Source organism: Nelumbo nucifera, chromosome 6 (assembly GCF_055504915.1).
Source record: "Nelumbo nucifera cultivar China Antique chromosome 6, China Antique-T2T, whole genome shotgun sequence".
NCBI classification, from domain to species: domain Eukaryota; kingdom Viridiplantae; phylum Streptophyta; class Magnoliopsida; order Proteales; family Nelumbonaceae; genus Nelumbo; species Nelumbo nucifera.
Genome location: NC_142654.1, coordinates 3,229,765 through 3,252,012, shown reverse-complemented (window position 1 = coordinate 3,252,012; position 22,248 = coordinate 3,229,765). Strand labels below are relative to the sequence as shown.

Sequence of the window (22,248 nt, the reverse complement as noted above, 5' to 3'; positions counted from 1 at the left end):
AGAAACAAAAACAAATATCGAGGATATGTAGTTAGATCTCTATGCATAACAATTTTTATTTTTCTTCATTGGCTGAAGAAATTTCTCCATTTTTTAAAATTATATTGAGGGGGTGTTCTACTTGTGCTCAATTTGCTTTTGAAAATGTCACATTAGCCAAAGACAAAAAACAAATGCATGTGTCTTCAACTGACTTTTCATTGGGGGTGTGAAATCGGTCGGGTCAGGTCGATTCAACCCGATGGCCTAGCTGGTTATTCGGTTTTACCGTTTCCTTTGACCAAACCGAATTGAAGTATTTTAAAACCGAACTGACCCTAACCAAATTTGGTTTGGTTGGGCCCTGGTTCCATATAAATGATAAGCATTTAATAAGTGTTATTAATGGAAAGTTAAAATGGCCCTAAAAGCCAATTGTTTTAATTAATTAATTATTAACTATTATTAATTAAAAGTTAAAATGACCCCAAAGCCTAATGATTTTAATTAATTAGCTATTATTATTTAAAAGTTAAAATAGGCCCAAAGCCCTATGCCAATGGGGAATTGACAAATTAGTCATTTTCAAAAGTAATTAATGATTAATGAGTAATAAACAATTAATAAAGAGGCTAGGTTTTAATTAACTATTATTAATTATTCATTGAAAAATATAATAATTAATTAGTATAAAGTATTAAATAAGATATTAATATTTAATATACTTAATTAAATAACAACATAAATTCGATTGAAAATTTTAGTCAAACCGAACTGAAACTGAAAACCATTTTTTTTAATAAAAAGCAAATTGAACCAATAGCCGAATTAACCGAACCGAAATAACTTATTCGGGCCATCTCAAGGCCCCTAAGGTTCCATCTCAGGGCCTATGACATTTGTCTGTGATTGCAAATGTGACACTTCAGCTGAGGCCCTCAGGCCAACTTTCTAGTTCTACCCAAGATTGGTATCAATAGTTTTGAAAATCAAAAAACAAGTTGGTTATTTTTCAAAAAAACTAGGAATGCAACTTGGGTCGGCACGAGTTAACATTTTACATTGCTTTGGGATAGGACTATCTAAATTTTGACAAAAGCCCCACCAAGCCTACCCAAGTTGCATCCATACAAAAAAAAAAAAAAAACTGTCAAAATGATTGGTTTTAATACAAAAAAAAGAACTTCTTTTATAGTAAAGGAATTATATAATTTATGAAACAAGATATATTAAGGTGTCCAACAACTTGTTTGGTTTTGTTTTTGAAAATAAAAATAAATTTTCTGATGTGATAATTGTATGGTAATTGTTTTTGTTTTGTTTTCGAAAATAAAACCAACTATGATGTCAAACACCCCTAAATAATCTAAATAGTCTGATGGAAATATGCTCTTTAAATTAGAAATTCAAAAACATGTTTTTAATTTCGATTTAAAAACATTTCACATAACTAATAAACCCATATAACCCCCTAACCCAGACGCAGACAGGATTTGATCCCAGGCCTGATCGTAGCAAGAGACCTTAACCAAGCAGCTGGTTGGCACCTTACATTTTATCATCCTAGTCCTAGTCTCATCCGTCATCGCCCAAATAATATTTGTGACCATAAGTCAAGGCAATGCATTGAAATTGGGTGATCTAGATTAGAGATCACTTGAATTGTATCGGGTTAGCTGGAAACTTAGAAAATTAGCCCCAGCTAGACTGAGCTTCCTCTTTGGTATTTGAATCAATAGATCTAATAATCCAAAGTGTATAAACTTTGGTCCATCAAGCGGAAAGAAACAATTGTTACATCATCAAAACAACATTTTCTTTTCTGCCAAACCTGAAGGAAGATCGATTAGCTGAATGCATTGATTTTTTAATGGGCAATATAACCAATAATAACACTCCACACTAGTATAAATTTTCTTTGCCAAACCCTAGTAACGCTTAAAGTTCACGATGGGTTTAAAAGTTAAAACTTTAATTTGTAGTTTTAAAAAGCGCTGAGGCGCATGCCTTTAGGCCAAGTGGAGCAAAAAGGCCTTAACTCAACCACCTTATGTGTGAAGCAAAGGGGTTATGTCTCAAATTTTATGAGGTGTACTCACCACATGATGCCTTGAATTGAACAATCCTGTAGAGATTTGCTACCAACGAAATGCTCCTAACACTGTCCCAATAAGCCACTGTAACTGTATATTGGGAACATTTTTTTTTTGTCATTCATGGGGAGATACTCTTGATATACCACTGCAATGGTTTAAACAATATTAAAATTGAAAAAAAAAAGGAATGTGTTAACATACAATGCCTCTGAAAATTGAAATATGGTTGTCCAATTTGATCACAAATTTACAGAAAAAATATGATCACAAAATAAAAGGAATAAAATAATCTAAACACTCATAATATCTCTCTCTACCCAAAAATATTTCTTTATTTTTTCTCTTACTAAATATAATAATTCCAATGTGCTACCCCACATCATAGTAGCATTTCCATTCAAATATTTAGGGCCCACAAATAGTTATGATTTTTCTTCAAAACAAAAATTTTCAATACAATAAAACTTTAACAGAAATTGTCAAACTAGATCCGTTTTATCCACTCTCATTTACAAGTCATTTGGTTATAAAGATAAGTTAACCATGAAACAAAGAAATTATATAAAAAAAAATGTAGGGGAATTTATGTGTCAGGCCCCTTCATAAATGTTTATGGCCGGAAGGGGTATACGATCAGCCCCCCACAACATCCCACAGTACATCCTTGCCGTGTATTGGGAATATTTCCCAATAATGACATCATCATTTCTAGTATTATCATCGGGAGATGTTTCTAATACATGGCCAGAATGTTCTGTGCGACTTTGTGGGGGGGCTGATTTGATCTCATTTGAATTATCCCCTTTCCATGAATGAGCCGATTAAAACTCAAAACACTCCACTAGCCCACCTACAGCAATGCCACATCATCCCCACATTCAGAAATCCTTAAAATGCCCTTCGAGAAATCCCTAAAATGTCCAATTCACATGTGACTACTAATTTCCCTGTTCACTCCCATCTTCATTTTCACCTTCCAACAGTCTGAAATCTATAGCGCCTTCGTCAGAAAATCTACAATTCTTCGATCCTCTTCATTGGCGCACACCAATGGAAGGGGAGATATCTCCCTCTTCCCCCATTCATTTCCATCTTCGTTTTCACCTCCAACTAGCTTGAAATCTAGTACCTTCGATCTTCTTTACCAGCACACATCGACAAAAAACGACAATATCTCCCTTCCTTTGTTGTGCCTTCGTTGTCGGACCCCATTCCAACAACGAGCATAGAAGCGTGGATTTTTGGCGTGGACTATACTAGTGTGTGCATCTGGTAATGAATGAACTGGATTGGTTGTTCAAAAAAGTGGTGTTAGCCCAATGTATATTGTTCATCTCCTTGAATGTCTATAACAGTTTCAATGAATAATTTAGCCCAATGCATAGGTAACAATGTCTATAGCAGTTTCAGCGAATAATTTAGTTGGCTCAAATGGTAGGATCTAAGCTAGAATGATGGTCCTTAGGACCAATGAGTCAGCATTTTTCTAACATTTTTTTATCCTCCAATTTGAGGTCTATATAGTTGCATAAAGAATGGTAGGAAACACAATGGATCAAAGAAAAAAATAGGGTAAATTTCTTAAACTACCCTTATGGTTTAGCTAATTGACTATGTGTATCCTTACTGTTTTTGCCAATTGATTAACTCTCTTCTTATCGTTAACCTCCATCAAAAACAATGCAAAATGCCTAAATTATCCTTCGGAGTTCAGATGTTGTTGCTGCTAGGTGGAGTTACAGAGCAGTGGGTGGAGTTATAGGGCAGTGTTGCTGCCATCACCCAAGAAGAAGATAAAGAGATCAGACTTCAGTTGTTGTGTCGTCGCCCACAGGAAGAATGAAAAGGATGAAATGTCCGCCTTTAAGTTAAAAGAAAAACTCTTTCCCTAATCTCTTCTCCCCTCTTTTGAATGTTAAATATTGAACTGGCCGGAATTTGCATAGATGAGTTTGAGTCTGAGATCTAGAGTGGCATGAGTCTTTGCAATGTGTAGATCGGCCAAATAAGTTTTGAGTCCGAGATTTCCAGCGATGTACAACATGAGTTGGATCTCTAGAGCAAAGGTTGAGATCTGGACTGTATCTGTTGCGATGTGCAGCATGAGTCTAAGTTTGAGATCTGTTGTATCAGATTCATGCCACTCTAAAGGTCTGAGATCTCTGGTCAGATACAGACCAACTAAGTTGGTAGTGGCATTGTTTTTGAGTTGAAGAGGATTGAAGTTTTAGAGTAGGAAAAGTTTGGGTTGCTGCATGATAAGGGGGAGAATGATGAGAAAATCAAGCTTCTTACAAAGGAGATCGAATGATTCAAGAAGAATCACGGGTTCTACTTCCAAGGATGCATCAATGGACGAAAATGTGTTCAGGGTGTTACATGGACAACAAGTTCTACGTGATCATAGAGCAAAACGAAAGAGGAGTTGATCTCACCTACGGTGAGTTCTATGATGCAAATAGGAACGCATGGGAGCTAGTTCTAGACATGTTGAAGGATGCCCCTGTTTCGACATTGCGATCCCCACCCCTTGTTACTGTTGTGAACAACGAACTCTACTCACTCAAAGCTTCATGAAACCAACTGAAGCTGTACTTGAAGAAGAGCAACTCATGGAAGGATTTGGGGATGGTTCATGCGAGAGCCGATCAAAACAGGGCACTTTGAGCATTAAATTTTTAGTTAATCAAAATACTGGTATAAAGAAGATTGTAAAATCAGAGTGCAATCAGAACCCTGTAAACCTTATGGTTTAGCTTTGGCTTACCCTGCATTCGCTTCAGGTGCTAAATCCAAACCACTGTTAGTTCATTTTGAGTTTTAGAACAGAGAAGAAATTGGGTTTTAAAAAATATATATATCACGTGTGAATGAGTTTTGACGGAATATTAACAGAATTTAACGGTAAGGATAGAGTTAGTCAATTGTTAGAAATAGTAGGGGTAGCGTTAGTCAATTTTCTCAAACGGTAAGATTACACTTAGTCAATTAGCTAAACCATAACTTGCCTTCACATTTAAATTGCCATCTAATGGAGGGAAAATTTTAATATTATTCAAGGATTGAAGACCACATTTGTTCTCTTTAATCGAGGTGTCTAATAATCATTAGCACTAGAAGAAGATTAATCAGCAAGTAACAATTAAAAAAAAAACGGGAATCCAGACCATAATCATTTCCATTCTTACCATATTGAAGTCAACACTAAACAGGCTTAAACTATTGCTATATAGTTTGATTTTCAAAACTATGACATGGAGTAAGATAAAATTGCTACCTAGTCTAGAAAACAAAATGTGCAAGCCAAAAGAACCAACATTATATGTCTGAAACATTAAAACGTCACATAGAAGGACAACTTTCAGATTCAAAAGCAAGAAGGAGAAGAATTGTTATATGTAATAATCTCATTCATGGCTTTACACATTGAGGCATCATGTATGATATCTACCATTAGCAATTGTTCTGTACTACGTCTCTTATGCTCCATAACTCGACAATGGTTACAACATAGGATATAGCAATTTCAGACATGCGGGTGAGAGAAAAAATGTCTAGTTTAAAAAAAAATGAGTATGATAATATGAATTTAAGCCAAGTTGTACTTTGAAGTTCATGGTAGCCATTTCCACTAAATTTTTTGGAATTTCAATGTGCCTTATACATAATATGTATTTGTCTAATAGTAATAGCCATCTTTATAATTGAATTTATATTTTTTTTATTTCAAGCTATAATAGATGATAATGCATGGTTTTTATAACTGAATTTAAATTATTTTACTCCAATCTATGATAGATGATAATATAGGAAATGTGTTCACATGTCGTGTAGTGGTGTTGGAATTTATTTGTACTTGGCATGGGAGTATTTGTTATGTATTCGTTAGAGTAGTTCGGTGAGTATGGATAATGGTTCTGCTTATTTTGTATATTCTTGTTTATAGTATCTAATGCGTAGTTGGCTGAATAATATGTGGGTATTTTGTGATATGTTCATGGTGTGCAAATGTTATGCGGCTTGAGTTAAATAGTGAAAAGTGATTCTAGCATTTTAAGTCTTTGGTGCAAGTATGTGATCTGCATGATATTGGTCCAAAGTGGTCTGTATGCATTGAAATGTTTTTAATAGTATGTGAACTATAGTTAATGAACATATTGTTTGCGTTACAACCATGAGTTGACAGTCAACAAGAGGTTGTTCCCCTACAACCAATTGAAGTACGAGGTGAAATATTGCAAGTGCTAGAAGAAATGTATTATTCATATGTTCAAAACACTGTGGAATCCTAATAAGATCTTTTACACTTGCCCTGACAATCTTGATATAACTAATATTGCCACTCAATTAAGTTTATTGTTTAGATATTTAAAGCTTCAGTATTCGTATTGACTTTTTCTCTTTGAATGTGAACAAGGAAATTCGCTAAATCTGAGGCAATTGAACGCAAGTCAGATAGAAGCACACACGGATGGTGGTTACAACTACTTTTGTTGGGCAATTTCCATTGGCTCCTTAGATGAATTTATTTATGCGGTGAACATCAGTGGTAATATTGGTGGACGTGTTCTTGAGTTGGAGAGAGTGGTGTTTGAGTGCTACAGACAGATGGGATCCATGGTGTTATCTCAAAACCTATTGTTGGAAGGGTTGAAAACAATTAGGTTTTTAGTCATTTTTCTATGTCGTTGTATTTCTATATTCTTATATATTTAAGAACCAATAGTGAATAATCATGTTTTTAGAAGTAAAGGGCTGTAAGTTTGTAATATAGGGTTTTGGATAAAAAGTAACGAAACTCAAATGCATCTATGATTTATGCAAAACCAATTATTTGTATAGTTTTTTCTGCATTTTTTTATTGAACTTATATTTTGAACATGTAGTAAGCTCTTGACAGAAATATCGGTAATGTTTTTTTTTTTTTTTTGGGAAACAAATATATGGGTAATAATCTATTCTCCAGAATTCAATGTTGGGGGATTTAGTGGGTTCAACTTGACGGCTATTTGGTGGTGGGTTAACAAGTTTAGTTGAACCTAAAAGCAAAGTGTTATGCAAAGATCCTATAGTTGTAACATTTTAGTGGGTGGTGGGTAACCGTTGGACACCCATTTTGCTTCATACCTACCTTTAGAGGTGTTTTTATTGACGACCTCACCTTTTTGGGTGCCTCTAATTTATATCTTCCGTTTAGCACTCCTTAAGTAAGAGAAGATGGTGAATTGATGCCACACTTAAAAGTAGAAGTCAACTTTACGTAAGAAGATGAGATTGTAGAAATGTCAATTTTGTGGGGTTGAGCCATATACTATATGGCCTTCTACGCGGGATAGTGGAGGAGGGTGCCCGTTAGGTCAGTTATATGGATAACTGGTGAACATTGATCCTACCCCCAGAACATATTATCATGTTATCTGTGTTTGTTGCTGTCCTTGATCCTATGGATGAGAACAAGGTGAATCAATGCCGTTGTTTTTGAGTGAGTGGACCACAAAGTACCTCCAATCATGCCCGTGCGATGGAGGAGAAGCTAAATCAATACCGTTGGGTGTAGCAGAACCCAGGTTTAATAAAACCGTAGCGATGGAATTAGAAATTTTATACACCCATTTGTGGCGACCCCCACTTTCGCCTCACCCCCTTAGTGAGTAGTTGGCAATGCATGACTTAGTCCATCCCAGAGGTAGAAACCCAAGTCAACTCAAGCTAGGACAACGGCCGACGACGGTCGCTGAATCACATTCCTGATTAGTATTTTACATACATCCAACTTCCACTTGATCCTTCTCTGGCATAGATTTACCTCCTCTATTTTCAATAGGCAAGCAAGAGTGGGAAGTATGATGGTAAATAAGATTTACGTCAACCGATTGCCACAATCGCGTGGTGAAGATAACAAAGACAGTGGCAGACGACAATCACAAAACTAGATTCCCGATTAGAATTTTGCATACATATAACTTCCACCTAATCCTCTCCCCATGCATTGATTCACCACCATTGCTTTTGATAGAAAAGTGGGATGACAAGTACGTTCTGTGTTACCCCCCGGACCCCCGGTTACTGCAATCCTGCAGCGATGCAAGTAAGTCTTAGTTGACCCAACCTTTAATTCTTTTTAGTGATTTAATATCAATGCGAATGGTCAACAAACTGACAAAATAAAAGCCTTGCTTTATCGTACTTTGTGGAAAAGACTTTCAAACACAACTCCATCTTTTATTTTATTGTTGAGCTTGGTGGAAAGACTGAAACTTATTTGAGAACTAAACTCAAAATTTTTTGCCTATACAAACAAATTTTGATTTTCCAAATTGAAGTCTAACGGATATATCCGAAAATTACCTTTTCTTATCAATAAGAAATATTGCATTAATTTAAGAGTAATCAATCAAGGAGGTGTGGGATCGAACCAATAGAGATAACAGGCTTTCTTGGTATGGCCATGATCAGTTAACTTCACGTGCACCCAAGTTCCCTGTACTATGTAGCATGTAATACCATAGATAAAATGTAAGAGTAATCAGACATACAATGCAAGAAGATGGACTCTTAGAGTTCACACAAACTCCCTTTCATGACAACCCTGCAAATGCATACTCAATGCATCAAAGAGGCTACTAACATCTGCACTTAAGAATGAAACCGTGTAAATACATTTTCCACACCTGAAATGAAAAGAAAAACTATAGAGAACAGAAGTCTTCACTTATTTTTGCAGTAGAGACAGTAGAAATTCTCAGTGGTGGATTCAGGACCTTTGATCGACACACTTGTGACTTCACCTCTTAAGCCCTTTTAAAACCATGAATCTTGTTTTGCAATTCAGTTCTGTTTAGTGTCATATTCATTGTTACATTATGAGCCCTAAATCATTTCTTACTACTTTGGTCCATGTGGCCATGTCCTTTTGGTTTGCCTTTAGCACTTTAGCTTTGCAAAAAGTACAAAACTAAAACAAAAATAAATTAAAAAACTTTATCTTTATAGTAAAGTTCTAAACAATAACAACAATCAATAGAAAGGCTATTTGATGCCTAAAAAGCTACTTTAGTAGTATATGGTGAGGTTGAATTTAAAAAGAACCTAGTGGGCACAAGTTTCCTTTGGAGAAAATTTTTTGTAAAGATTGTATACCACGTTCCCTAATTGTAAGTGAAAATTAGTGCCCGTATCAGTATTTTGTTAGTGTACTTTGTAAATGGGTTGATGTAAACATGCATTCAAAAGTGAGAAATGTGAAACTGGTCTCTATATTTATGTACATTTAGGAGCTATATACTAAAATTAACAGATCACTGGTAGGGCTGTTCATAACAAGACCCAAACCGACCAACCCGAGTTGGTCGGTTTTTCTTCAGTATCGGTAGGTTTCGGGTTACATATATATGAAAACCGAAACCGAACCGACTTACATATATATATATATATATATATATATATATATATATCTGATATATTTCAGTTTCCATATATATTTCAGATATATATTTGTGGAAATATATATATTTCAGCTTTATTTCAGAAATATACATATTATATATAAAATATTAGTTTTAATCCATCAAATCATTTTTAATTTACAGGCATCCAGCCTTTGCTTTGTTAGACTTGAATCCTTTACCGTTCACACCGAGAGAATCATTCACAAAACCAACCCAAACCGATTCAAACCGACCGGGTCGGTTTCGGTTTCATTTCTAAGTAAACCGACCAGATTGGGTCGGTTGGAAAAACGCCAGTAAACCGACCCAACCCGACCCGTGAACAGCCCTAATCACTGGATTCATTTTTATTGAGATCAACCCAACCCGTGAACAGCCCTAATCACTGGATTCATTTTTATTGAGATCAAAGGCTCATCCCCCCCCCTACCGTAGGAAAAAAAGCAAGAAAGAAACAGATTTGTTACTCAAACAAGAAGAAATCAACAACTATATGCTTCATAAACCTGTGAATATCATACAGTGGCCAATAGAGAAAGAGGGGAGAGAGGGCAAAAAAGAACGATGGAGAAATACCTTGTTGTTAGTTTCACCCATTTGCCGGGATGACAATGTCTTTAGTTGCATTCATTAATGATTTAATGTTCATATAGACAAATGACGAAGTATTTCCTGCAGTCAAAACAAAATTTTGAGGTCAGCCAAATGATCTCTCCAAGAAAATCATTAAGAAGAAATACAACATTGTCCTCTTCCACTTTTAGCAAAGACAGCCTAAAGGCTGACCACCTCTATGATTTTTAACCATCTGTATAGCTGTCAAATATTTGATGGATAACAGTAAATTCCACTTTTCCCTTGAACACATACAGAAAACTGATGATTGTAAGTTTGTAACAAATGTACCACACTACATGATCCTGTTCCCTTTTGGTCCACTTCACATTATAGAAATACTCAAAATTCATTTAAGAAAAAAGCCATTACCCAATGCTGGTCTCGGTTATCCAAGGTCCTGTGAAGGTTGGACAGGATATGTGCCTAACCTTCAGCATTTCAACACAAAGCAGCTGTTTTTAGATTTGAACTAGCTTTCATAAGCTTGCAATTCATTTCTCAAAATAAAAGAAATTATTGAAATATGATGTTTTGTACGGCTGGTCAAAATGTCTCTTTTCTCTCAAGTACGTAAATACAAATTTACACCTGCTAATGAGAAGGTCTACACTCTGTCTAGACCACCAGTTTCAGTTTTACAAGAGCAAGCAGCAGCTCTTTGTCATGAACATCATCAGAAGATGGTTTAGCATTGCAGTCATTGCTGCTCAAGCCACAGGCAATATTGGATGGTGAATTGAATTGCTGACTTGCAGTTACAGGGCAAGGAACTCTTTTCATACAATGCTTCCATGATATGCCTAAGATAGACAACAGCATCTAGTGTTTTCCATGAGAGAATATCATATGAAAGTCATAATCTTCCATTACTTAAGACTCCTTTTGGACAAAATGATTGGCATTCAAGACTAAAAAGAATAAAAACTGTCGAGCAGAATTGATCCAGAGAGAAATAATGATTTCAGAAAAGGGAAGAAATCAATATATCTATCTGCACTCCTCTATTGCTAAGAGAAATGATGATTTCAGAAACATATTGAAGCTACAGGAGATTAAAAGGCAGATGGACCAATTATTAAAATCCTAAACTGCAAGGCAAAATAATAACTGATAAAACTAAAAGCTGGGAATCCATGGTGAGACATGCTACCCTGCTACGTACTGATAACAACATCGCTTCCAACTTCAAACAGATTAACTAGTGAACAGGGAAAGAGCAAAGATCAGTTAAAAGCACCAATACTAGCTCTACTCTGCCTGGCGTGCTTTGTCCATTCAGTATGGAATGATCCTGGACGATCAATGCGCTCGTAAGTATGGGCCCCAAACAAGTCCCTCTGTGCCTGGACAAGGTTTGCAGGAAGCCTTGCCCGCCTGTACGTGTCAAAGTAAGAAAGACTGGCAGACATTCCTGGAGTGCTAATCCCCGCCGCTATTGCCAAACCAACTACCCTCCTCCAAGCTGCCTGCCTCTGCACTATCTCTCTTGCAAACTCAGGATCAACAAGTAAACTTGCCAATTGAGGATTCCGCTGGTATGCTTTCTTAATACGGTCCAAGAACACAGCTCTTATAATGCAACCGCCTTTCCAGATCCTCGCCAATTCGCCCAAAGTAAGATTCCAACCCTTCTCCACACTCTTTGCCCTCAACAAATTCATCCCTTGAGCATAGCTACAAATCTTCGAAGCGTACAATGCCTGCCTCACATCATCAATCAACCTCTTCTTATCGATGCCACTCCTTACTGCTCCAACATCCTCCCGCATGCCAGCCTCTCTCAAAACATCCGACGCAGCTTCCCTCTCTTCCTTCAACCCACTCAAGTATCTGCAATCCAACGAGGCAGCAATTGTGGGCGCAGCAACCATCAACTCTGCTGCCTGTTGAACCGTCCATTTCCCGGTTCCCTTCATCCCCGTTTTATCTAAGATCTTATCCACCAACTCACCTTCGCCATATTCGTCCTTAACCCTGAAAATATCAGCTGTTATCTCAATCAAGAAGCTCTCCAGCTCTCCCCTGTTCCAGTGGGCGAAGATATCTGCCAATTCGGCATTCGACAACCCACCGACAGTCTTCAAGACATCGTAGGCTTCTGATATCAGCTGCATATCACCATACTCGATGCCATTATGAACCATCTTGACGAAATTCCCAGACCCTCCTTCACCTATGTACGTCACACAAGGCCCATCTTCGACCTGTGCGGCGACCTTCTTAACTATGTCCTCGATATTCAAGTAGGCCTGGTACGACCCCCCGGGCATGAGCGAAGGCCCATGACGGGCACCCTCTTCTCCACCTGAAACGCCCATACCCAGATAGAGAATACCGCGATCTGCCACTTCGCGCATTCGGCGCTCTGTGTTCTCGTACCATTCATTGCCACCGTCGATGATGCAGTCGCCGGCCTCCATGAATTCAGAGAGAGCGGCGATGGTCTGATCGACGGGGGATCCGGCCTTGACAAGTATGATGACGGATCTAGGGCGTTGAAGAGAGAGGACAAAATCACGAGGTGAATAGTGACCGGTGAGTGGGAGGTTGCCTTCTTGCTGAGCTCTCTCCAGTGTCTCGTCGACTTTGGTGGTGGTTCGGTTGTAAACAGAAATGGGGAAGCCTTTCTCGGCAATGTTGAGGGCGAGGTTTTGGCCCATGACGGCTAGGCCAGCGAGGCCAATGCGTGAGAGAGTCATTGAAGCTTCCATGCTTGACGGACTAAACGAGAATTAGGGTTAGGGTTTAGAAGAAAGGAGTATGAGCAGGAAGGTGGGCAGTGGTGGTGGAGGGTTGGAAGGTTTTGTTCTTTTCCAAATAAAAATGTATAGGCGGCGTCGTCGCTACTCGCTACTCGCTACTCGGAGATTCGGATATTTGATTATTTTCTTTTCTCTCTTTTTTGTTTTATTATGGTTTCAGGAATACACGAATTTGGTGGTGGTTCTATCATCTATGAAAGTTGGCGATGAAATGAAAGTGGCAGATTGGTCCCAATCGTTAGATACCCTAATTAGAATAATCTATGGCGATGGTAGAGATTATCAGCAACGTGTGGCGTAAATGGCTGGGAGCATGAAACTTTGTGTATCTACGGTGTAGCGAAAATGAATAAGCAAAAAAGCAATTGGCAAAACTTTCGGGAATTTGGCAGACGGAAAATTACCGATGGACCGCATCACCGCCCCACACGACGTGCGACTGACACCTGTCCAGTCGCACGCGGTGGGGCGTTCCCGCGTGCGACGCTAACGTGACGGACGTTAGCCCCAAAATCAACTCAAAAGTGCTGGAACGCGCCCCCTGAAGCTCTTTTCCCATATTCGCGCCCCTCCTGAAGCTCAATTCAGAGGAGAGGCTCTGACCCCCGTTCTCTGCCCGAGCTCGGATCTCCGCTCCCATCTCCGGCACCGGCGAACGCTCCGGTCACCAGGTAAGCTCTAACCCTTGTTTTTTGTCTGGGGCTTTGATTTTTTCATTAAACCCTTTTTTATGTTTTATTTTTCTTTGACTTTTTTACCCTCTTCCACCTCCTCCGGCACCGGCGATCGCTCCGGCCACCGTCACCAGGTGTTGGACTGTTTTTCATTTCAAGAAACCAATGTGAAGAAAAAACTAAGGAGTGATGCGCTAGCATGTTAAGTAGTTTATCAGTCAGGTGATCCATCAATCATTTTTTAAGAATTGGGTTCATGTTCAGACTTGGGTTCACACTTGGGTTCATGTTCAGACAGTGAATGTAGGGTATTTTTAATCCATTAATCATTCTTTATGCTCAGATGATGGAAACACTCAAAACACAGATGTTCAATCTATACTGATTTATATTTGCATATAATGTATAACAGAAAAGAAAAACCTTTGTTCAGGACATGTGGTTGAAAGGATAAGAACCTTAGTTCTTGCTCATGATGAGTTTGCAACTTGATGGTGCTCCTGACTTTGTGTGTTCTTAAATCTGTGGTGCTTGTAGGTTCATTTTCTAAACAATTCCATCTGTTAAGGGACCCTCTTGATTGACCATGTCTTACTTCCCCGAAATATGTGAGCCATACATTTTAGCTGGGTGTATTAGATGTTCTCAAAGTTTGAATTTATTATTTAAAAGAATGTCACAAGAAAGGGCTTATTCAGGACATGTGGCAGGTGTCCTTATGGTTAAAAGAATGTCACACTTAGAATTGCATTCAACTTTTTTATTATGCAATGGCTATTAAAAACTCACTTATAAAGTTGTTTGGTTTACAGGTTTTGGCTATGGTTATGAACTCCATCCACCTTAGGAAAAAACTACAGAAGGAGAAAGTAGTGCAGTGATTGGCTATGGCTACACAAAGCTGAATTTTCTAACTTTATTATTAATTTGTATGCTTTGGTACAGATACAGAAAGCTGAATTTTCAAACACTTTATTATTAATTTGTATGCTTTGGTACAAATGTTGTTTGGCTATGGCTATGAACTCTCTCTCTCTCTCTCTCTCTCCTCTTTAGCTTTCAAGGGTATATTAATATATTAAACACAGGTTTATGGTATTGTCCAACTAACTAGCCTAAAGCAGGGCATTACAACTATCTTCCTGTCTTAGTTAAACAGAGGCTGGTCCCCTGAAGAAGGATCAATAATAGCTAGTCTTTGATGAGCCAAAAAGCAGTCTCCATGCTGGTACAGTCCACTCCAATCAGGCCCCCCATGATCCCATCTACATGATAAATACGACTGCTTTGAAGTAGTTTAAAGAATCCAACAGAACTACGGTTACTGTCACAAAGCAAGCAGAATCCTCAACTTAATCTAATACATGGTAACAGTAGTGTCACATGGATTGGAGACCCAGAACAAATCATGGGTTTCATAAGATCTAAAGTAACATGATGGTGATTAAACAAAAAACCATATTAATCTAAACCCATGTCAGAATCTTTTTCTTCTTTTTTCCTTTTGAGAAATCCGACTCTGCTTCTTGATAGAGCAAGTATACGTATATGTTGACAGAGATATATTGAACCTTCTCTTCATGGTGTTCATTCAATAAGGTATCATCAATCTCAGCATCGCACGACTATTTTGCAGATTAAAATAACATATTACGAAGCTTTATAAACTATTGTTTAAAAAGATGTAACTAGAGAGAGAGATTCTTGTTTATTTGTTGTAGAAGTGTTGCTTTGACTTATCTCTTGGTCCATTAGAGTAATTGTTGGTTGAAAAAATGTCTCAACAACTGTTTAGTTTGAGAGAGATTTGTGGGTAGTTCCTATCCATTGGAACAAACTCAACAGTCATAAAAGGGTCTATAAATAGAATCCAAAATATTGAGTGCCCTTGAACTACCGAGAACATCAAGAGTTTCTGGATTTTCACATTGTATCATCACAACCTTCAAATATCATGAATAAAAAAAAAACTGGCATAAAAAACTGGTATTTGTTACTTATATCATACTTTCTTCTTATATGAAATATTCTTGGATAAGTATTTCTCCCATTGGCGTTTTCATTAACGTGGTTCTTTGATCTGCTTTTGGTTGCTAAGAAAATGAGATATTCTTTTCGGATAGCATGGGGTCAGTTTTGTTTCCTATCACTCTATTGTTTTGGGTCTGTCTTCTCTACCTTAATGAAGAGAGAAAAATAGAGGTCAAAGAGGAAATCTATTTACCTGTTTCGACTTATTGTCTTTTCTCTTATAGTTTCCAAAGTTGTGTGCGCACAAAGACACAGTAAAGACATGCAGGGGCATCACTCCTTAGTTTTTTCTTCATAGAGTATTGGTTTCTTGAAATGAAAAACACTCCAACACCTGGTGACAGTGGCCGGAGCGATCGCCGGTGCAGGAGAAAGAGGGTAAAAAAAGTCGAAGAAAAACAAAACATCAAAGAGGGTTTAATGAAAAATATCAAAGCCCCAGACAAAGAACAAGGGTTAGAGCTTACCTGGTAACCGAAGAGTTCGCCGGTACCGGAAATGGGAGCGGAGATCCGAGATCGGGCAGAGAACGGGGGTCAGAGCCTCTCCTCCGATTTGAGCTTCAGAGGGGCGCGAATATGGGAAATGAGCTTCAGGGGGCGCGCTCCAGCACCTTTGAATTGGTTTTGGGGCTAACGGACAGGGCTACGTCCATCACGTTAACGTCACACGCGAGAATGCCCCACCGCGTGCGACTGGACAGGTGTCAATCGCACGTCGTGTGGGGCGTTTGTGGGGCGAAGTGCGGTGGATGGCCCATTAGCTGTTTGGTTGGACAGAGTAGGATTTGGTTCCCATTCCTGCTATTATAGCATTTTCCGGTTTGAGAGAATGGCCCTTACCTTGGGATGAGAATTTAAGAAAAAAAAAAGGACGAGTGACTTAAAACCCCAACATGGGTTTGAGATATATACAACAGAAGTGAAAAAACAAACAAACAAGTCTTGAAAACTGGTGGATTGTTCTCCAAATATGTTTATCCAGCATTTTAGATTGTTTGGACAATATCACTAGTATAAGGGATTGGATTTGACAAATAACACACGAGTCAAGATCTCCTCATCCCCACGTATGAAATGTTGTGACACGGATCATGTCCAAAACATATTGGAAAGTGATGAAGGAAGATTTGGTCCGATCTTGTAAATCACGGCACGTGGCAAAAAAGGCAAGCAGTTCGGAACTCAAGACCATACCGAGGGTACAAACGCCAAAGGGACCAAGAGGCCCGAGCTCCCTACTTAGAGCTCGGACTCCCTAGCAAGAGGCTCGAGCTCCCTACCTAGAGTTTGAACTCCCAAGCAAGAGGCATGAACTCCCTACTTAGTGATCGGACTCCCTGCGAGGAGCTCGAACTCTCCCTTTTGACTCCGTCACACGAAGCGGAGACCCGAACGGGCCCATCTTATGACAATTTGGGGCCTCCCCTTCTCCAAACTCGAGACTTTGCCTTACGCATCACTCCAGGCACGTCGCTTCCGGAGCGTTGAACTGGACGAACCACGCCGTACCTGACACCGAAGGAGTCCGTATCCAAGGGCGGCGCACTGACTGATTTGGGATCTGACGCTTGACGGCCGCATTTCCAACGGCCACCTGCCACCATCACCTGTCACCACTGCCTTCAGTTACAGAGACGGCTCCAACAAAAGGAGCAGCGACGGTCCTGCTTCAGCAAAGGCGATGGCGCCCGGACTAGCAGAAGCACGGAAATACTCATTCCCGACCTAACCAGAGTCTAGGAGTGAGTGCGCGAGGTGGTTATAAAAGGCGTTCCACCCCCAAAGATGAGGTATGCAAACTTTGCGCTATCTGGTTTATCTTGCCTTTGAAAGATCCTAACTTAAGCTTCGGAGCCTTTACACCGGGTTCTCCCCGGAGCTTCTTCATCTCCTACGTTTCAGGTCCCCGCTACTCGATTCAGAGGCAAGGTCATTGACAGCTAAGATCGGCCGGATTGCGCATCATCAGAAAGTTTGACGAGCTCGCGTTTGACGAGCTAAAAGGTTACCTCACCAGTGTGCCATCCTTAGCTCGACCCGAGGAGGGCGAGGTCTTAGAACTATACCTCTCGGCAAGTGACGAGGTGGTCAGTTCGGTACTAATAAAGGAAACAGATCGGGTCCAGCGACCCATATATTATGTTAGTAAAATTTTGCAGGGAGCAGAGACAAGATACCCGCAGATAGAAAAGCTAGCCTATGCACTGGTGATAGCAGCTCGGAAACTCCGCCCGTACTTCCAGGCTCACACCGTCATTGTCCTGACCGACAAACCTCTGAGACAAGTTTTACTCAAACCCGAGGTTTCCGGTCGACTGACGAAATGGGCCATCGAACTCAGCGAGTACGATCTCCAGTACAAGCCAAGAACTGCCATCAAGGCCCAAGCCTTGGTAGATTTTATCGCAGAATGCACGTTTAGCCTCGAAGCCCCCGAGCCGGTTGAGCCCGAGATCCCCAGTCCGGGCGAGCTCGGAGCTCCCAAGCCAATCGAGTCTGAACCTCGTGAAGTAGCAGCCAGTGTAGCATCCCTCCTGGTTAGACCAAGCGCGAACTAGGATGAGGAGCCCTGGATCCTTCACGAAGATGGCTCCTCGAACCAGCAAGGCAGCGGGGCTGGAATAATGCTACGTGGCCCGAGCGGAACAAAGTTGGAATACGCACTACGCTTTGAGTTCGCGACATCCAACAACGAGGCGGAGTACGAGGCACTGATAGCCAGGCTGAACCTAGCGCACAAGGTTGGAGCAAAGCACGTAGTTATCTGCAGTGATTCCCAGCTCGTGGTCAACCAAGTTATAGGCAAATACGAAGCATGCGAGCTCACAATGATTGCATACTTGGCAAAGGTAAAGGAGGCTCTGCTCAACTTCCAGTCACACTTCATCAAGCAAATCCCGAGGTCGGAGAACACTGAGGCCGACGCCCTGTCCCGACTAGCCAGCACGAGCCACAACGCCATGAGGATCGTGTATGTAGAGGACTTACCTCGGCCCAACATTCTCGGTGGGGCAGAAGAGGTCGCTCCCGTCACTGAAGCAGAGCCGAGCTGGATCGACCCACTCGCGAGCTTCCTGTTAGACGGAACCCTCCCCGCGGACCGCAACGCAGCCAAGAGGGTGCAGCGCCAGGCAACCAAATACGTCATGATAGACGAACAGTTGTACCGACGATCCTACACGCTCCCCTACCTGCGATGCTTGCGCCCAGCCGAAGCCGAGCTGGTACTCCGCGACACTCATGGAGGCTTGTGCGGCGGACACCTGGGGGGCAGAGCCCTCGCCCAAAAAGCACTTTGACAAGGATACTACTGGCCAACGATGAAGACAGAGGCCATCGAGCTCGTCAGAAAATGCGACAAGTGTCAGAAGCATGCCAATATCCACCACCAGCCCGCTGCCGACCTCAAATACCTCACCAGTCCATGGCCCTTCGCCCAATGGGGCATCGACCTTCTGGGACCATTCCCACCAGCGACAAGCAGGAGAAAATTCCTAGTGGTGACAGTAGATTACTTCACAAAGTGGATAGAAGCTGAACCTCTAGCAATGGTTACAGCCCGAAACATACAGAACTTTTTTTGGAAAAACATAGTATGTCGCTTCGGGCTACCTCGGGTACTGATCTCCGACAACGGCAAACAGTTCGAGGATTTCAAGTTCCAAGAATGGTGCCAAAATATGGGAATTCGTCAGAACTTCACGTCGGTCGCACACCCGCAGGCAAACAGTTAGACAGAAGTAATGAACAGAGCCATCCTCCGCGGACTAAAAGCACGACTAGACCAAGATAAAGGGTTGTGGACAGACGAGCTACCAAGTGTTCTATGGGCTCACCGAACCACAGAAAAAACCGCCACAGGAGAGACCCCCTTTAACCTCACCTACGGCACCGAGGCGGTAATCCCGGCGGAAATCGAAGTACCTACGTTGCGACTAGAAGCATACGACGAACAGACAAACGAAGGCGAATTACGCACCAACCTCGACCTACTGGACGAAGTGAGAGACCTCGCGCACATCCGAGCTGCGGCCTACCAGCAAAAGGTAGCTCGATATTATAACGCGCGAGTAAAGAAGAGGAACTTCCGCGTCGGTGACCTGGTTCTCCGTAAGGTCACGGTGCCCGAACCCGGCGTAGGGAAACTTGGACCAAATTGGGAAGGACCCTATAGAGTAAAGAAAGCACTCGGGGGGGGCATACGAGCTCGAAACCCTAGAGGGAAAACAAGTACCCCAAGCATGGAACATTGTCAACCTAAGGCGATACTACCTATAGAACGCCAAGCGAAATGGGTAAAATCACCACCAAAGCCTACGGGCTAGGATGCCGAGCTAACGAAGGAATCTCGGCACAAGCAAACAGACTGGACGTATAGTCAGTTCGACAAATACATTCAGTTCGGCAAATATGCTCAATTCGGGAGAGAACAAGCACTTAAATCATTCTATTCCAAAAGTAGGGTAATACAAAAAAAAAAATTTACGAGCCAGGAGCTATTTCATCATCGTCTGAAGGCACTTCGACAAAACCCGAAGGCCCCGCCTCACCCTCGGAGTCTGGCTCGGTGTCAGCAGCATTATCCATCTCCTGAATTATGCGTGAAGTGGATATGGTGCTAACATCGAGCGCGGGGTATGTATTCCGGATCATCCACCGGCTTAGCTTAAAACCCCTCCTATATGAATCCACCATCAGATCGTCAAAACCCAGCGAAGCGAGGTACTCTTCGACGGCCTTCTTCTTGGCATCTTCGATACTTTGGGAGAAGATTTGCGTCCTCTCCCTGATGTCCTCCTGAAGATACTCGACCTGATGCTGCAAATCCAGCCTCAAGTCCGCCATGTGCTTCACCACCACTCCCATGGCCTCGGCATCTCTCTGAGACCTCGCCTGCCTAATCCAGGAAAAACGAGCAGTCTCTTCGGTAGCACGTGCAGTCTCTTCAGTAGCACGAGCAGTCGCTTCAGCAGCACGAGCAGCTTCCTCGTCCGCACGACGAGCCGCTTCAACAGCCCACGCCTGCCTCGAGCTCCTCTCCACCTGAGCTGCCAAGGCGTGAATGGAAGAATTTACCTGCCAAAAGAGAGACTGAATGATCAAAAGAACCAACCAAACAAAAGCCAAAGAGCTAAAAAAGGAGAACACTTACCACCATAGCGTGGGTAACGGCACGGCAGGCCACTTGATGCAGAGGGAGATCAGTCCATGCCGCGACCTCCTCGGGGAAGATGGCCCTCTTTACTCTTTTGAAGAGCGTAGGTCGGCGTCAACACGCTCCTGAAATCCCCCGGGGCCCCCGAGCCCGAAGGACCAGCTCGCATATGAGCAGACCCGGAGTAAGCAGGAGCACCGGAGTATGTAGGAGCCCCTGTGTATGTAGTCTCAGCATAAGGGCCCCCCATTGGCTCCTGCATCGGAGGGACCATCTCGGGCCCCCTGTGCGGATCTTCTAGCTGGTAGCCCGGCACCTTGGGCTCCGCATCCTGAGGCACCTTGGCGCGAGTTCGCTTGGCAACCCGCTTTCTCCTCTTCATACCTTGAAACAAGTGTCCTCCTCAGGTCCCTCGCGAATCCATCACACCTACAAAAAGTGGTTCGCCATCAGTAAAAAGTAAGAGACAACAAGATAAGAATCTCTAAGTGAAGGACCTACCCGAGCTCAGGCCGGCCGCAATAAGCTTGGCCTCCGTCAGATACTGTTCACACTTCAGCCCAAGCCGCGCCCATTGCCAGAGGCCCTTAGCCGTCTCCTTGTCAAGCGTAACCCCGGAGTCGGGAGCGGCCATTCCCCACCCGGTCTGAAAAGGCCACCCCAACACACTTCGCACCCCGAAATAGTCCCGCTTCCATGCTGGGACCTTGTTGGGGAGCTCGTGTAAAAGCTTAAAACTCGGGCGAGGAGACAGGTAGTAAGCCCGCCTGCGCCCGGGGAGAGGACCCGCTTACTTCTTGAGCATCAAGATTGAAGAAAAAATCTCCAAGTCCAACGGAAAGTTCTCGTCACAGAAAAGGAGATTGTCCCCACCAAGTTCCAAATAGAGTTCGGGTGAAGCTAGCCAACTGTCACGCCGAAGTGGTTCAAGACTTCGACGAAGAGGGGGTGGAAAGGCAATCACAGCCCCGCGGCGAGCTGCTCCTAGAATATTATGATATCATCAGGACCATGTTCCCAAGGAAAGCTACCCGATGGTATGAAATAAGCATACTCCTCGGGCAAGTTATAGTAAGTAATGAGGGATTGGAGCCCCTCGGGCGTCATGGTCGAAGGGCCGAACTTGTCTAACATCCGACCTCGGCGAGAGGTGGACGCCAAACTACCCGAAGCACCACGGCCTACAGGCTCGAACTCTTCCTCGAGCTCTACCTCTGGCTCGCTAAGGCTATCGGGGGATGCAACTTGGTTCGTAGAACCTGCATCAGACCCGCTGAAATGACTATCTGAGCCATCCGAGCTAGACATTGGGAGTAGACCAGGAAAGTACTCACCCGGACGAAAGCTGTAGACCACAGGAGCTCAGACGAACGGAAGACCTTGAGTGCGAACTGGAAAAAAAAAAAAAAAAAACTTGGACGCGAACTGGATGCGAGTTGAAACTCAGGCGCGAGCTCGAGAGATAAGCGACAACGAAACGGAA

At 41.9% G+C, this 22,248-nt stretch overlaps 1 protein-coding gene and 2 long non-coding RNA genes across 12 annotated transcripts; 1 reads left to right on the top strand and 2 right to left on the bottom strand.

Moving 5' to 3' along the window:
- Window positions 1-8,424: 8,424 nt before the first annotated feature.
- Window positions 8,425-13,111, bottom strand: LOC104609360 (6-phosphogluconate dehydrogenase, decarboxylating 3, chloroplastic). 9 transcript variants are annotated; one of them, XR_737252.3, is made up of 3 exons: window positions 11,292-13,111; window positions 10,100-10,195; window positions 8,425-8,705 (listed from the first exon to the last, which is right to left on the bottom strand). XR_737252.3 is itself a non-coding variant. In XM_010275660.3 (3 exons), the coding sequence occupies exons 1-2, from the start codon at window positions 12,850-12,852 to the stop codon at window positions 10,113-10,115; spliced, it is 1,557 nt and encodes a 518-aa protein (XP_010273962.1). In that variant the 5' UTR covers window positions 12,853-13,111; the 3' UTR covers window positions 8,425-8,746; window positions 10,100-10,112. The 9 variants fall into 9 exon arrangements, 3 of the variants coding, with proteins under 3 accessions (XP_010273962.1, XP_010273961.1, XP_010273963.1); XR_016077498.1 differs by having other exon boundaries at window positions 8,425-8,664; XR_737253.3 differs by having other exon boundaries at window positions 11,304-13,111.
- A 141-nt stretch (window positions 13,112-13,252) lies between these two features.
- On the top strand, window positions 13,253-14,559 carry LOC104609361 (uncharacterized). 2 transcript variants are annotated; one of them, XR_737254.3, is made up of 4 exons: window positions 13,253-13,574; window positions 13,712-13,799; window positions 14,115-14,185; window positions 14,390-14,559. It is a non-coding gene; the product is annotated as an uncharacterized LOC104609361 (long non-coding RNA). The 2 variants fall into 2 exon arrangements; XR_016077502.1 differs by having other exon boundaries at window positions 13,712-14,559.
- A 143-nt stretch (window positions 14,560-14,702) lies between these two features.
- LOC104609362 (uncharacterized) lies at window positions 14,703-16,633 on the bottom strand. The gene is made up of 3 exons (XR_737255.3): window positions 16,076-16,633; window positions 15,802-15,942; window positions 14,703-14,842 (listed from the first exon to the last, which is right to left on the bottom strand). It is a non-coding gene; the product is annotated as an uncharacterized LOC104609362 (long non-coding RNA).
- Between the last annotated feature and the right edge of the window lie 5,615 nt (window positions 16,634-22,248).